The following is a 13,779-nucleotide window of genomic DNA, read 5'->3' as shown; positions in this document are numbered from 1 at the left end:
GACTTCACATACTGAATAGTTTCCTATCTCAGTGTTTGAGAAGCTCCACAGCTGGAGATGGCGGCCCTTGGTCTCGGACCCCCCCATGTGATCTCTGCTTTGTGATTGCGTTGATGAACCATTTGCGTCCAGGTGCTCCAGATCACACCACTCCCCTATTTGGGAGGTGTGCCCCACTCCTGCTGTGAGGGCTACACTGAGCTCTGGGGACCTGTGGGGATAAACAGGGAGACCTTGCTAAAGGTATCTTGGTGCTAAGGGAGAGAGTTCGCCGTGAGCTAGGATCTCGATAGTGCTGGTGACCTTGGGTGAGTGTCCCCCTTTAAAATGATAAGGGTGCCTGCTGGAAAGAGTGGGTGGGAGGATTAAGTGCCTTAAGGAGGTCCTCTTCCCAAACTTTTAGTTGGCCTTCCTTGTGATTGTGGTTATTGCTGGGAGTGGCTGCAGGGGGTGGGCGCTGGGCTGCCTCAGAGCTCCCCCGCCCCACCAGTCCACCTGGGGAAGCACGTGTCCCTGCCTCAGGGCAAAGGGGAATCCAGCGCTCCCGCTCCCCGGGAAGGCAGCCCATGCGGTTCTCCTCTGGAGTGGCTGAGTCCAGCTGGAGGTAGAGGCCTTTCCCCAGCCGCACAGGCTGTTCCATAGTGGGGTCAAGATTTGGGTCACACACCCATGATCCGGGGAGAAGTGACTCGCCCAAGGTCACAAGGCCACCACCAGTAGAGCCAGGATGGGGTTCCAGGTGGCTTGACTTGGCAGCCAGCGCCTGTGCCCATGGCACCCCCTCACCCCAGCTGTCTGGGTTATTTTGGGCTTCCTCCCGTGCCAGCTGTCTGTTGGCATCCCTGCCCAGGACTGTCTGGTTGGAAGTAACCAGCGTGGTGCTGTTGGCTCCTTCTCTGAGGGCCAGGGCTGGGTCTTCAATCCCTGATGAGCTGTCCTGGGTCCAGCTCCTTTGCTGGGAGGGAAGGGTGTTCCTGCCCAGACTCCCCTCTGCACAAGTACAGCAAGAGGGCGAAAGCACCTGATAAAAATTGAGGTTCACATTGTTAATGTCCCAAAAGCCTCTTCTATACTCCCTGAAACCTGTTTTACATTTGGCTCTGCAGAGTCTTCGCTGCTCTCTGGGTGGGGTCTTTACTCCCCACCTGCTTTGGATAATTAAGTAATTGACGTACGTCTCTCTCCCAGCTGCACCCTGGAGGGCTCCAGCCAGTTTCTCCCCTCCCTGGATCCAATCAGGGAGCTGTTGGGTGCTCATCTGTGGTCTGGATGTGGTTCTCAGCGCGGTGTCGGGACCCACCTGGCTGGACTGTACCCCTCTCCCTGTCCCCTCTCCCTGTGCTTTGGTCCCTTTTCTTTGTCCCCCCACCATCACCTCCTGGGGCAGGGAGGGTGGGGCAGTTTGTCCTCTTGCTGTTCCTGCTGGTCCCTCGAGGGCGCCCCGCCCACTGGTCACCCAGCGAACGTGGGGCGGGGCTGCTCCTGGCACCCGGCCCTGAGGCCTGCAGAGAGAGGGCCACGCCAGCGGAAGGGCCGGCCAGGAGGTGGCAGGACTTGCATTACTACTGAGTCGCTGGCGTCCCCGCCTCTTCCGGCCCCTCCGCCCGGAACCCTAGTGCGGAACGTGACCTTTCGGACCCTCTGGGTGGAGACACAGCCTCTGCCTAGGCTGTGCAGTGAGGCGGCCCCACCATCTCAAGTCGCCTGGCCCAGTGCGTCTCTAGCTGGCATGTGACCTCCAGCAAACTCCTGCACCTGAGCGCTGGGAGGAGCAGGTCCGGCAATAGGCAATAATTTTTTTTTTTTTTTTTGAGATAGAGTTTCACTCTTGTTGACCAGGCAATGGTGCATCTGGGCTCACCGCAGCCTCCGCCTCCAGAGTTCAAGCGATTCTTAGCCTCAGCCTCAGAGTAGCTGGGATTACAGGCATGTGCCACCATGCCCGGCTAATTTTGTATTTTTAGTAGAGACAGGGTTTCTCCATGTTGGTCAGGCTGGTCTTGAACTGACCTCAGGTGATCCGCCCGCCTTGGCCTCCCGAAGTGCTGGATTCCAGGCGTGAGCCGCCGCGCCTGGCTGACAATAACGTTCTGAGTTGTTGCTGAGTCTGGCTTTTGTGAGGGGAACTTTTAGCACTCAAGGAGTGGCCTTGCCTCTGGCCCGTCCCCAAGTGCTCATGGGCAGCCAAGGCCGGGGGACTGCTCAGGCTTGGTAGATGTACTTGCCAGGCCAGCTCCCGTCCCGGGGACCTCAGGGAGTAGCTTCATCCCTGAAGGCTCAGTGTCTCCTGCCTCATGTGGGTGGCCCCTCTGCAGGGTTCTCAGGCACCCAGGGAAGTGGGTGCCACAGCCTCACTGGGGCTGGCTGGGCTTTGCTCTGACAACACAGCAGTGGCTAGGCCCCTGCAGCTCTCCGGGGCTCGGTTTCCCTGTTGGCCGCACTATGGCGTAGGCCCCGGTGTGGACACCGATGAGCTGACCCCCCCACAAATGCCACTCGGCCGCTCCCCCAGGCTTCAGTGACCCAAGAGCCCTTGTGTGAAGAACCAGCTTAAAGAATCTTGTCTTCTCAAACTCTCCAGGAATTCCTGGTGACTGGAAGGGGAGTGACACGGGTCCTCAACCTCTAGCAGGTAAGGGAGCTGCCTCCTGGGTGGGCGTGCCCAGTTCCTCAGCGGGCCCAGCGCGGCCCAGCCTCCGAGGAAGCTCCGAGCAGCTGGCTTAGCTCCGAGGTATTTTTAGCTACAGATCCAGCCCCTTCCATCACCACAACAGTCGAGTCCAAATCAAATGCGCTCCAGGCAGGTGGGACTGGGGTTCTGCCAGCCTCCTGGCCAGCAGGGGTGGGTAGGCAGACTGGGGCCAGTATCGGCTGTTCTGCCTGGGCCCAGGCCGGGCTGGGAAAGCACACTTGTTCTCATTTCCGGCCTCCACTTTCGTGCCAGCTTGTGCTGTCATAAGCAGAGATTCACAGCTCCATTTCTTGGATGGAAAAAGTGGACACTGAGGTCTGAGGCTTTTGAGGACAGTCAGGAGCCCCCCTTTGGGCTCGAGTGACGCACTCACCAGCTTCTGGTCCTCTTCCTCCACCACCTGGAATGCCTTGGCTACCTCCTGTGGTCCTAGGGAACCTCGGCCCCAGCCCTGCCTCCCCAGCCAGTCACAGCTCCTCCCTGGTCACCCTGGGGACCTCAGGGCCCGGCTGGTGGCTGTGCTCCTGTCCTGTCCCCCAGTCCCATGGAGCCTGGCAGGCAACTCCTCCATGATCTGAACCCCGTTACCTTGACAGCCCTGCCTGGCCTCCCCTCTCATGGCCCAGCCACCCCAGAACCTGAAGAGGTTTTTTAGCTGCCGTGCATTTGTCAGGCCGGGTTACCCACCCTACTTTTCCTGCCTGCCCTCCAGTGCTGCCAAGCCCAGTGTGCCAGCCAGCACTCAGCCTTCTGTAAAGGGTTCCCCTCTCCCAACCTGACCTCTTGGAAAGCTGGAGCATAACTGCCTCTCAATAAACGTGTTGCGAAAAAGGAGTGGATGAGTTGCTGTGCATTTGTCTAGGGGGTGCTTGACCCAAGAGACTCCCCTTTGCCCAGTGCCCGGAGAGGGCGTCCACTGAGAATCTGGGGTGCCTTCTGGCCTCCCCTTCCCAGCTCTGCCGTGGTCTTGGGATTCTGTGGGCGGTCGCTGCTGCCCTCTGGTGGTCAGACCGTGCCTTCCTTGCAGCGGCTGAGAACCTTGACCATGGAACTGCCAGGTTGGCGGTTTTCCTCCACGAAGTGAGGTTTACATGAGCCTTGCCGGGATCTTGAAAACTGGGAGTCTTTGGGGTGGGATCGCCAGCAAAAAGATCTTGAGTCCTGCCAGCCCCTATCTGCGGAAACTACGGAAGGTCACTTGCCCCCAACTATGCTGCTGTTGAGGTTTTGTTAGAAATGGGCTCTTCTACCCCAGCTGGTAGGATCCAACTCTCGGCCATGCTCCCGTGCCTATCTGCCGTGGAGCAGCTCCAGGGAGGTCCCTCTGCCACCCTGTCCACTCACCTGGCTGGTGCAGAGGGCAGTCATCCTGCCCGGGGGGAGGAGTAAGACGAGAGGTGGGGGTTACGGGTGATTCAGCCAGCAGCCCGGATAGCACTGCCTACAGTAAGTGCTCAACAAAAGCTGTTTTGATCATGGGACGGGAGAGTTGGGGGGATTCCTGAGATGAAAGACATGTGGCTGCTGGCAAGGAAACGCATTTTCTTACATTTCTTGATGAGTGTGGGGTTAGTCTCCAAAGCTCAAGGAGAGGGATCAAGCTGACTTCAACTAGCGCTACTCCAACCTGCCCCTCCCTGACGGCGTCTTGCGTGGTTCGCGCCTCTGGCTCCTGTCGGAAGGAGGCGCCCGCCCTTCGTGGTTTGGGGCCAACCTGCGGCCGGCGCCGAGACGATTGCCCGGCAGAGGGCGCTGGACGTCCACCCTGCAGCCCGGTGTCGGGGTGCGGGTAAGCGGAGCCCAGTTCCACACCCCGAACCCGCGTACACGCAGGCGTCCCTAGCCCAGGCGAGGTGGGCAGACACGACCCTCGCGTCAGCATCTTCCCTGGTGCCACCGCAGCTACCTCCTGTGGGGAAACTGAGGCCAGAGGCGGACATGCGCCAAGCCACGCCGCTGGGGCAGTGCAAAGTTGGGCTCTTCCCGGAGCTCGAGGCCTGGGGCTCCTCGCACCAGGTGCACAGCCAGCCAATCCGGGAGGTCCTGTCTGGCCGCGCCGGCCAATCAGAGGGTCCCTGCCGTAGGCGGAGCCTGCCAATCAGGGGCACCTGGAGTCGCTGGGCAGCCACGATCGGGTCTCGCCGGCGAGGGGCGCGCCGTGACGCGCAGAGGGTGGCGGTGGGATGGGGGTGGGAGCTTCTCTCGCAGCTGAGCCCCGTTTCTCCGGTGCCGCAGTATCCCTGGGACTGAGAGCTGAATACCCACACCCAGGGCTGGGACCTTAGCAGAAAGGAAACTGAGGCTGGGAGGTCGGCCGGGAGGCTGCCTGGCGGAGGTGGCGCCGCTCTGAGTGGGCGGGGCTAGTTCCGGCCCCGCCCCGCCCCCGACCTCTTGGCTCCGCTAGTGCCGGGCGCGCAGCCGCCAGTGCTGCGGGCTCCGGGCTATGGATGCCCCCGGGGCCCCGGCCCCGACCGCCGCCCCCGGTCCGGGCAGGAAGGAGCTGAAGATCGTGATCGTGGGTGACGGCGGCTGCGGCAAGACCTCGCTGCTCATGGTGTACAGCCAGGGCTCCTTCCCCGAGGTGAGGCCCGCAGCGGGGCTGGGGTGGGGGCGATGGACGCCCCTCAGCCTGAGCCCAGAGCCCCGACCCTCGGTCCCCGGCGTCGCGAGTACGGAGAGGCGGCCGCCACCCCGGGGCGCCCCTCGGGAATTCCAGAGCCCAGCGGGGTGAGGGGGTGCTGATCCGGGACGAGTGAGGGGGTGGACAGTGGGTTTAGCTGGAACCTTGGCCCCCGCAGGCCCCACTAAGGACCAACCGACCCCCTCTCCCGCAGCACTATGCCCCGTCGGTGTTCGAGAAGTACACGGCCAGCGTGACCGTTGGCAGCAAGGAGGTCACCCTGAATCTCTACGACACGGCCGGTGAGTGGGCCTGCGCCCCCGGGGTCCCGGGGGTTCGCCCGCCCGAAGGGTTTCCCCTCCCGGGCGTCCCCCACCGGGCGTCCCCCACCGGGCGTCCCCGCCCAGCAGCCTTGCCAGGGTCCTGGCCGGCTCTTCACTCCTGGAGGCCGCTCAGGGGCGCTGGCTGCGCGACCCTAGAGGCCAAGCCCTATATGTAAGTGGAGAGTGTGGAGGAGGAGGTGAACTCCGGGGCCACCCTCCCAGCTCTGTGCTGAGAGCCCACAGCTCGTTCCTCTCTTGTGGTTCTAGAAAGCAGTGGGCTGCTCTTGGGCCTCCCATGGTTCCAGGACTGCTGCGCTGCCTGCTGTGGTCTCTGCAGACTCTGTGGGCTGCAGATTTGAGCCCCCTGGTGCTCGGATTGCCTGGGCTGTGTGTCTGGGTCCTGTGGTTCTGGGATGCTCCCAGCTGCAAATCAGCCTGTGGCTCCAGGGCTCTGTGGCCTGCGCTCTGCAGCCTGAGGCTCTGGGGTCCTGTGGATGCGAGTTCTGTGTCTGCAGCTCCCAGGATTCCACGGCTTGCAGTTGGTGGTTCTGGAATTGTGTGGCTATAATTATTTCTGTGCTTTCCCAGTTCCCTGGGACAAAACCAGACAGTGTAGAAAATGAACTGAGGAAGGAACAGAGCACTGGGGGCAGGGGCCCCACACCAGGCTCTGCCTGCCACCTGCAGCCCCCCGTGGGTGGTCTACGGATTTATGTGCAATTGCTTGGGAGTCGGTGTTGTGAGGGGCAGGGACGGGAGAAACGCAGTCAGTGGGAGGACCCTGACTCCCTTCTGGGCTTCATCAACATTGGGGACCAAAGGTTGACATCCCCAGGTGAGGCCTCACCCCACCTCTGTGACTCAGTGTTTAGTGACCTGCAGGGAACCACGTCACCAGGTGGCCCTCTCCTGCCAGCCAAGCCTTGTATGTGTGAGGTGAGGTCAGACACTGACGTAGGATGGAACCAAAATCCAGACACCTCCACCCCCAGGTAGACCTTGGAGAGGACCCGAAAAGGGGCTGTTCTAGCTCAGAGCCCCCTCCATTCCGACTTCAGCAGGTCCTACCATGGTCTCTGAGAAACCTGTCTTTGTGGGATGTGGGCCCTCTAGGGCCACCCCCAAAACAGGGCCTGTCTCTAGCCCCTGGTGAGCTGGGAGAGCTGAGACATCAGAGGAATTCCCGAGGCGTGGCCCAGAGGGTAGTAAGAGTCATGGTCTGGGACACTTTTCCTTTCATGTTTCTTGTCCAGGAGCCAGGGAAGGGCAAGGTTGTTCACCCACTTTTTGAGTCAAGTGCTCCTGAGTGGAGACATTTACAGCTGCCCACTGCCCTGCAAGAGCCGGGAGGCTTTTTCTTTCCTCCTCCTCTGCCCTCAGGGCCTCCCCTATCAGGTCCCGGGGTTCACTGTGCAGGGCAGCCTCCACATCATGAGAACAGGGATGGCCTTTCTGGCCTTGCCCAGAGAGCGATGCTCAAGGAACATGTCAGAGTAGATTGTGGTATGGAGATTCTGGAAAGCTGCAAGGTGATGTAGGAAGAACTTGTGCAAAGAGCTGCTACCGGAGGGACGGAGGAGCGTCCCCTGCTACAGTTACCAGGAGCAGGCGACCACCGGCACTATGGGGATCCCATCCACGGTCCCATCCTGTTCCTGCCACCCTCTTTGGAGTCAGATCTGGGCTTTGACCGCAGCTCTATTGGCTACGTATCATTGGGGATGTCTGGGCCTCAGTTTCATGATCTGTCATGAGCACTAAGAGGGTCATGAGGATTAAATCAGATGAATATATTATGTCCACCAACCTGCCCGACATGGTGAAACCCCATCTCTACTAAAAATCCAAAAATTAGCTGGGCATGATGGCGGGCACCTGTAATCCCAGCTACTCAGGAGGCTGAGGCAGGAGAATCATTTGAACCCAGGAGGTGGATCTTGCAGTGAGCCGAGATTGTGCCATTGCACTCCAGCCTGGGCGACAGGGCGAGACTCCGTTTCCTAGCACTTTGGGAGGCTGAGGCAGGAGGATTGCTTGAAGCCAGGAGTTCAAGACCAGCCTGGGCAACATGACGAAACCCCATCTCTACTAAAAATACAAAAAATACAAAAATTAGCCAGGCATAGTGGCACACGCCTATAGTCCCAGCTACTTGGAAGGCTGACACAGGAGAATTGCTTGAACCCAGGAGGCAGAGGTTGCAGTGAGTTAAGATCACGCCACTGCATTCCAGCCTGGGCAACAGAGCGTGACCCTGTTTCAAAAAATTAAAATTAAAAAAAATTAAAAAGACCCTTCTACCATCCCTGCCCAGCCCTAGCTCGATCCTGTGCTTTGGCATCTACAGCGCCATGCCCCGAGCTGGCCCCCAGCCCCTGCTGCAGTGGGGAGCTCTATCTTCCCTGGCAAGTCTCTTCCCAAGCAGCAGAGAAGCAGGGCTCATGGGAGGAGGTTGGCCTCGTAGTCTGACAGACCAAGGAGGGGTACCCAGGGAGAAGAAATCTGGCTGCTCCCTGTAGGGGGTGTCCCCCCATGACCGGGGAAGGCCTGCTCATAGGAGGAAATCCCCTGGTCAGTGAGTGCCACCAGGGAGAGCCCAGGTCCCAGTGCTTGTCATGGAGCAAGGCTTGGAAGGTGATGGAATGAATGGGTAATAGATCCGAATGCCGGAGATGATTTATCTCTGCCTGCAGGTGGACGGCTCTCGGGAGAACATGACAGAAAGCCATGGCCAGGAGGTCACAGAGAGAGAGGCAAAAGGCCAAGAGGGTAAGGGAATGGCCAAGCCAGAAATGAGTCTAGTAAACGTAGTTGTAGAAAGTTCTAGAACCCAATGGGCTACACCCAGTGGCGGAAGGGGCGTCTTCCCAACTGGTGGCCACCAGAGCTGTGAGACAGGGGTGGCTCTCGGAGGCTGAATTTCTCCACACCCAGACCTGCCCACAGGAGCCCTGGTGGAAGGCCTGTCTGGCTGTCTCCATCCTGAGGAAGTAGTTACGGACACCACAGCGGAGGGTGGACAGATGGGGTGACAGGGCTCTCCGGGCTCAGAGGGGAAGGGGCGGGGGCCGTGGCACCCACTGCTCTGTTGGCCTCACCCGGGCCCCGACATCCTCTGAGGCAGGAAGCTGCGGTGAAGTCTGAAGTTTCCTGGGCAGGGAGAGGCGGGGTGAGGTGGGCTGTGAAGACGCAGATGGGAGACTGAGCTTATCGGGGCCAAGGTGTGGGGTCCAGGGTTGGAGGGGCACAGAATGGGGTGGGGGTTGCCCTGGGAGCAGTGGTCCCCTTCTCAGCCTGAGATGGGAACAGAAAGAAAATTGGCGGGCAATGGAGTAGGAGTTGCTAAGACAAGTAACCAGGGACAGGTGGGCGTCGTGAGCCCCAGAAGCACCGGAGGCCTGGGCTGAGCCAAGGCTGGGGTCACCCAGAAGGTGGTCTCAACTCCCAGCTGGGGCTGCGCAGCCCCTGTCTTCCTGGGGAGGCACAGGTGGGCCCCCAGCAGAGTGAGTAAAAGTGGGTTCCTCTTCTGTCAGCTTCCCTTCTCACGCTGCCAGCACCCTTCCCTGACCAACGCCCCAGCTGGAGCTGGGGGCCACCTGCCCTGTGTGTCCTCCTGAAGATTTGAGGTCTTCTCTCCTTAACTCTGCCCTGGGCCTCAGAGACCCCTGTCCCTGGAAGCAGGACTGCCTTGGCAAAGCCTCATCCCACCAAGAAAATAGCCCCGTGTGCGGCATGAGCCTCCCTTCCCCCAGCCCTGCCGCAGCACCGCCCAAGTGTACGTCAGGACGATGGGCGGCTTCACGGGCCTAGAGACTTCCTCACCAGAAGCACCTGCATCCTTTGCGTATAATTCCTGGGTTTTTTTGGTTTTTGGTTTTTGGTTTTTTTTGGTGGGTGGGGGCTGTGGTTAGAGACAGGGTCTCGCTCTGTCACCCAGGCTGGAGTCTGTAGCATGATCATAACTCACTGCAGCCTCAGCCTCTTGGGCTCAAGTGATCCTCTCACCTCAGCCTCCCAAAGTGCTGGGATTACAGGTGTGAGCCACCATGCCTGGTCTCCTGGGCTGTTTTAATCTCTAAGCCCATCTGCAGTGGCTGGATGGGCCCCCCTGTGACTACGGGCAGGTGACATGGACCCTTTCAGCCCCAGGATCATTTTTGTAGAATGTAGAGGGTAATGGTATCACCTGGTGGCTGGGAGGCCCCTAAAGCTTCTGGGTCCAAAGATTCTGGAGGTTCTGACCCCCCGCCATGCCAGGCTATTAACTTCTCCTGGAAGTTTCTGTTTCAAGAGTAACCCAATAGCCTTCTTCCTGCCTCCCGGCACTGCCCCCGACTCTGCCCCCGCCCCCGGCCCGGCACCGGCACCGGCACCGGCACCGGCACCGGCACCGGCACCGCTCCGGCTCCAAGCTCCAAGCTCCAAGCTCCAAGCTCCAAGTGTTGCCTCCCTTCTCCTGGGCTTTCACCTTCCAGATTAGGGGTGGGGTTATCACTGTTATCACCCCCTCTCCCAGATAAGGAAATTGACACCCAGAGAGGGAAATGTGGGCGTCAGTTCGAGATGTGGAGGCTGCCCTGAACAGTCCCGCCCAGAATGTGCATCAGTGAATGGAACCTGACCCCCGACTCATATGAGAGAAGGTATTTATTAACAGTACACTCCCCCATCCCCAAGTGGGCATGGGATTGGTGCACACGGAAGTACATCCGCCCACACTGAATTCTAGGGAAGGCTGGGCTGGGCAGAGTCAAGCCAGGACGGCAACCTGGAGGAGGCGCTGGAGTCAGAGCTGGCTGCCTCTCCCTTCCCAGAGGCCCTCTTTCTTGAGAGGGCTGACATTTTTCCTCACCTGGTCAGGACTGGGACAAGTAGGGTGAGGATTCCTTCCTGTTTTCTGGGGTAGGCTAAGAAAAAAAAAATACCCCAGCAGGGTCCTCTGTTATTTACAAAGCTTCCCCTTAACTGTGTGGCCTGGGGCAAGTCACTCCAGCTCTCTATGCTTCCGTTTCTCAGCCTGTAAAAGGGGCCAACAATAGTGTCTACCTTGTAGGGTTTTTGGGGGAAAGATGAGTTAATCCAGGTGAATGGCTTCGAGCTAGACCTGGCATGTAACACAGAAGCCTTCATGCATAGGTGCTGCCAGAATCACAGAATCCACTCCTGCAGCCCCAGCTCCTCAGGAGGCTGAGGCAGGAGATGGCTTGAGCCCAGGAGATTGAGGCTGGAGTGAGCTGTGATCACACGACTGCGCTCCAGCCTGGGCAACAGAGCAAAACCCTTTTTTTTTTTTTTCCGAGGCAGAGTCTCACTCTGTTGCCCAGACTGGAGTGTAGTGGTTTGATCTCAGCTCACTGCAACCTCTGCCTCCCTAGCTCAAGTGATTCTTCTGCCTCAGCCTCCCAAGTAGCTAGGATTACAGGCATGTGCCACCACGCCCAGCTAATTTTTGTATTTTTAGTAGAGACAGCGTTTCATCATGTTGCCCAGGCTGGTCTTGAACTCTTGACCTCAAGTGATCTGCCCGCCTCAGCCTCCCAAAGTGCTGGGATTACAAGCATGAGCCACGGCGCCCGGCCTAGACCGTGACTTTTATATGAGAGAGAGAGAGTTGATATTAAACATCTTTATTATTACTGTCATCAAGGCTCACTCACTTTTCGCATCTCCATTTCTTTTTTTTTGTTGTTGAGACAGAGTCTTGCTTTGTCGCCCAGCCTGGAGTGCAGTGGCCGGATCTCAGCTCACTGCAAGCTCCGCCTCCCGGGTTCACGCCATTCTCCTGCCTCAGCGTCCTGAGTAGCTGGGACTACAGGCGCCCGCCACCTCGCCCGGCTAGGTTTTTTTTTTGTATTTTTTAGTAGAGACGGGGTTTCACCGTGTTAGCCAGGATGGTCTCGATCTCCTGACCTTGTGATCCGCCCGTCTCGGCCTCCCAAAGTGCTGGGATTACAGGCTTGAGCCACCGCGCCCGGCCCCGCATCTCCATTTCACAGATGAGGAAACTGAGGCCCAGAGGTTAATTCCCAGCTGGGAAGGCTGGGGACAGCTTCCTGGAAGAACTGGTGCTTTTAGAATGGCCTGGCAGGCAGCTGACCTTGGGGACTGGTTGGCCTCTGGCTCACAGGGTGCTTGTCTCTGACCTTGACGAAGTCCCCTCCACCACTTGGGCTCTCAACAGGAAGAACTGTCCCCGCCCAGCGTACCTCCCAGGGGGACTGCTTGAATGAACACAGGTCAGGAAGTGGAATGCCCTTGCCAAGGCTGCAGGGGCACCTAAAGCCGGAGAGATGACTATTAACCCTCTTCACCCACTCCTTCCTTTGAGCCTTCCTTCACCGAATGTGTATTGCGCTCACCTGTGTTCCCAGGGGCACAACAGTGAACAGCACAGAGGTGGTTCCTGCCCGCCCGAGAGGCAAACAAAAACACCCAGAGAATTACTGTTTTTTTGTTTTTTATTTTTGTTTTTGTTTTGAGGCAGAGTTTCGCTCTGTCCCCCAGGCTGTAGTGAAATGGCATGATCTCAGCTCACCGCAACCTCAGCCTCCCAGGTTCAAGCGATTCTCCAGCCTCAGCCTCCCAAGTAGCTAGGACTACAGGTGCCCACCACCACACCCGGCTAATTTTTGTATTTTTGGTAGAGATGAGGTTTCACCATGTTGGCCAGGCTGGTCTCGAACTCCTGACCTCAAGTGATCCACCTGCCTCCACCTCCCAAAGTGCTGGGATTACAGGTGTGAATCACCCCGCCTGGCCCCAGAGAAGTATTGTGAAATCAGGTAGGGGTGAGAGGCATGAGTAAAGCCCCCGTCACGTGGCAGACTGCCAAGGAGGCTGTTTCAGAGCAGTCAGGAAAGGTCTCTGGGAGGAGGTGACATTCCATAGAGCCCTGAAGGAGAGGAGGGAAGGAGCCACACTGTTCCCTGTTGAAAGAACCTCCTGGAGGAGTGAACAGCAAGAGCAGAGGCCCCAGGAGAGGCAGGCAGGCTGTGATTGCCTCCAGCGCTCCGGGGCTGACTTCTTCCTTCACCCGCTGCAGCCTGATGCCTGCCCCGCCACCTCCTGTCCTGATGTCACTGCAGGCTGTAGTTGCCAAACCCAGTGGGCAAGTCTCAACCCTTGTCTCTGCTGTGTGTGACAAGAGTGGAACAACCTTGACAGACGTGGCAGCTCATGCCTGTAACCCCAGCACTTTGGGAGGCTGAGGCAGGTGGATCACCTCAGGTCAGGAGTTTGAGACTAGCCTGGCCAACATGGTGAAACCCCGTCTCTACTAAAAATACAAAAGAAAGCCGGGCGCTGTGGCTCACACCTGTAATCCCACCACTTTGGGAGGCTGAGGCGGGTGGATCACGAGGTCAGGAGATTGAGACCATCCTGGCTAACACAGTGAAACCCCGCCTCTACTAAAAATACAAAAAATTAGCTTGGCGTGGTGGCGGGCACCTGTAGTCCCAGTTACATGGGAGGCTGAGGCAGGAGAATTGCTTGAACCTGGAAGGCGGAGGTTGCAGTGAGCCAAGATCGCACCACGGCACTCCAGCCTGGGTGACAGAGTGAGACTCTCTCTCAAAAATAAAATAATAAAAATACAAAAAAAATTAGCCAGGCATGTTGGCACCTGCCTTAGTCCCAGCTACTCAAGAGGCTGAGGCAGGAGAACCATTTGAACCCAGGAGGTGGAGCTTACAGTGAGCCGAGGTCGTGCCACTGCACTCCAGCCTGGGCAACCGAGCAAGACCCTGTCTCCAAAAAAAAAAAAAAAAAAAAAGTAAAGAAGTGAAGAAAAGAAAAAAAGAAATGAGAGAAGCCGTCCAAGGGGGCTCCATTTTACAAACTTATCCGAGGTTTCACTTTCTGTAGTTTCAGTTACCTGAGGTCTGAAAGTATTAAATGGAAAATTCCAGAAATAATTCATAAATTTGAGATCATGCACCGCACTGAGTAGCGTGATGAGATTGCGCATGGTCCCGCTGTATCCCACCCGGGATGTGATTCGCCCCTTCCTCTGTGCATCCCTGCTGGAGACACCACCTGCCCATGAGTCAGTCAGCAGCTGGCTCGGTAACAGGCCAGGCTGGTCTTGAACTCCTGAGTTCAAGTGATCCGCCCGCCTCAGCTTCCCAGAGTGCTGGGATTAC

General features: G+C 58.2%; 3 protein-coding genes and 2 pseudogenes across 5 annotated transcripts in view; 4 read left to right on the top strand and 1 right to left on the bottom strand.

Annotated features, from left to right (window-relative positions):
- The window catches only part of PSMD9 (proteasome 26S subunit, non-ATPase 9), a 405,206-nt gene that overhangs the window by 118,789 nt on the left and 272,638 nt on the right, over positions 1-13,779 (bottom strand). The window lies entirely within an intron of this gene.
- The window catches only part of MORN3 (MORN repeat containing 3), a 330,245-nt gene that overhangs the window by 181,790 nt on the left and 134,676 nt on the right, over positions 1-13,779 (top strand). The window lies entirely within an intron of this gene.
- LOC126930677 (40S ribosomal protein S3a-like) overlaps positions 1-13,779 on the top strand; it is a 265,438-nt pseudogene that overhangs the window by 132,716 nt on the left and 118,943 nt on the right. The window lies entirely within an intron of this gene.
- The window catches only part of RHOF (ras homolog family member F, filopodia associated), a 28,055-nt gene that overhangs the window by 6,094 nt on the left and 8,182 nt on the right, over positions 1-13,779 (top strand). Inside the window, exons 2-3 of the mRNA XM_050748175.1 lie at positions 5,114-5,273; positions 5,527-5,614. Of these exons, the coding sequence (XP_050604132.1) occupies positions 5,136-5,273; positions 5,527-5,614 (226 nt within the window). The 5' untranslated portion in view covers positions 5,114-5,135. The remainder of the gene's footprint in view (positions 1-5,113; positions 5,274-5,526; positions 5,615-13,779) is intronic.
- Positions 1,782-3,517, top strand: LOC126930684 (uncharacterized; annotated as a pseudogene). The gene has a single exon (XR_007717651.1). The product of XR_007717651.1 is annotated as an uncharacterized LOC126930684 (transcript).

Source organism: Macaca thibetana, chromosome 11 (assembly GCF_024542745.1).
Source record: "Macaca thibetana thibetana isolate TM-01 chromosome 11, ASM2454274v1, whole genome shotgun sequence".
NCBI classification, from domain to species: Eukaryota; Metazoa; Chordata; class Mammalia; order Primates; family Cercopithecidae; genus Macaca; species Macaca thibetana.
The sequence above is the reverse complement of the archived record's forward strand: the minus strand, read 5'-3'. Positions and strand labels throughout refer to the sequence as shown.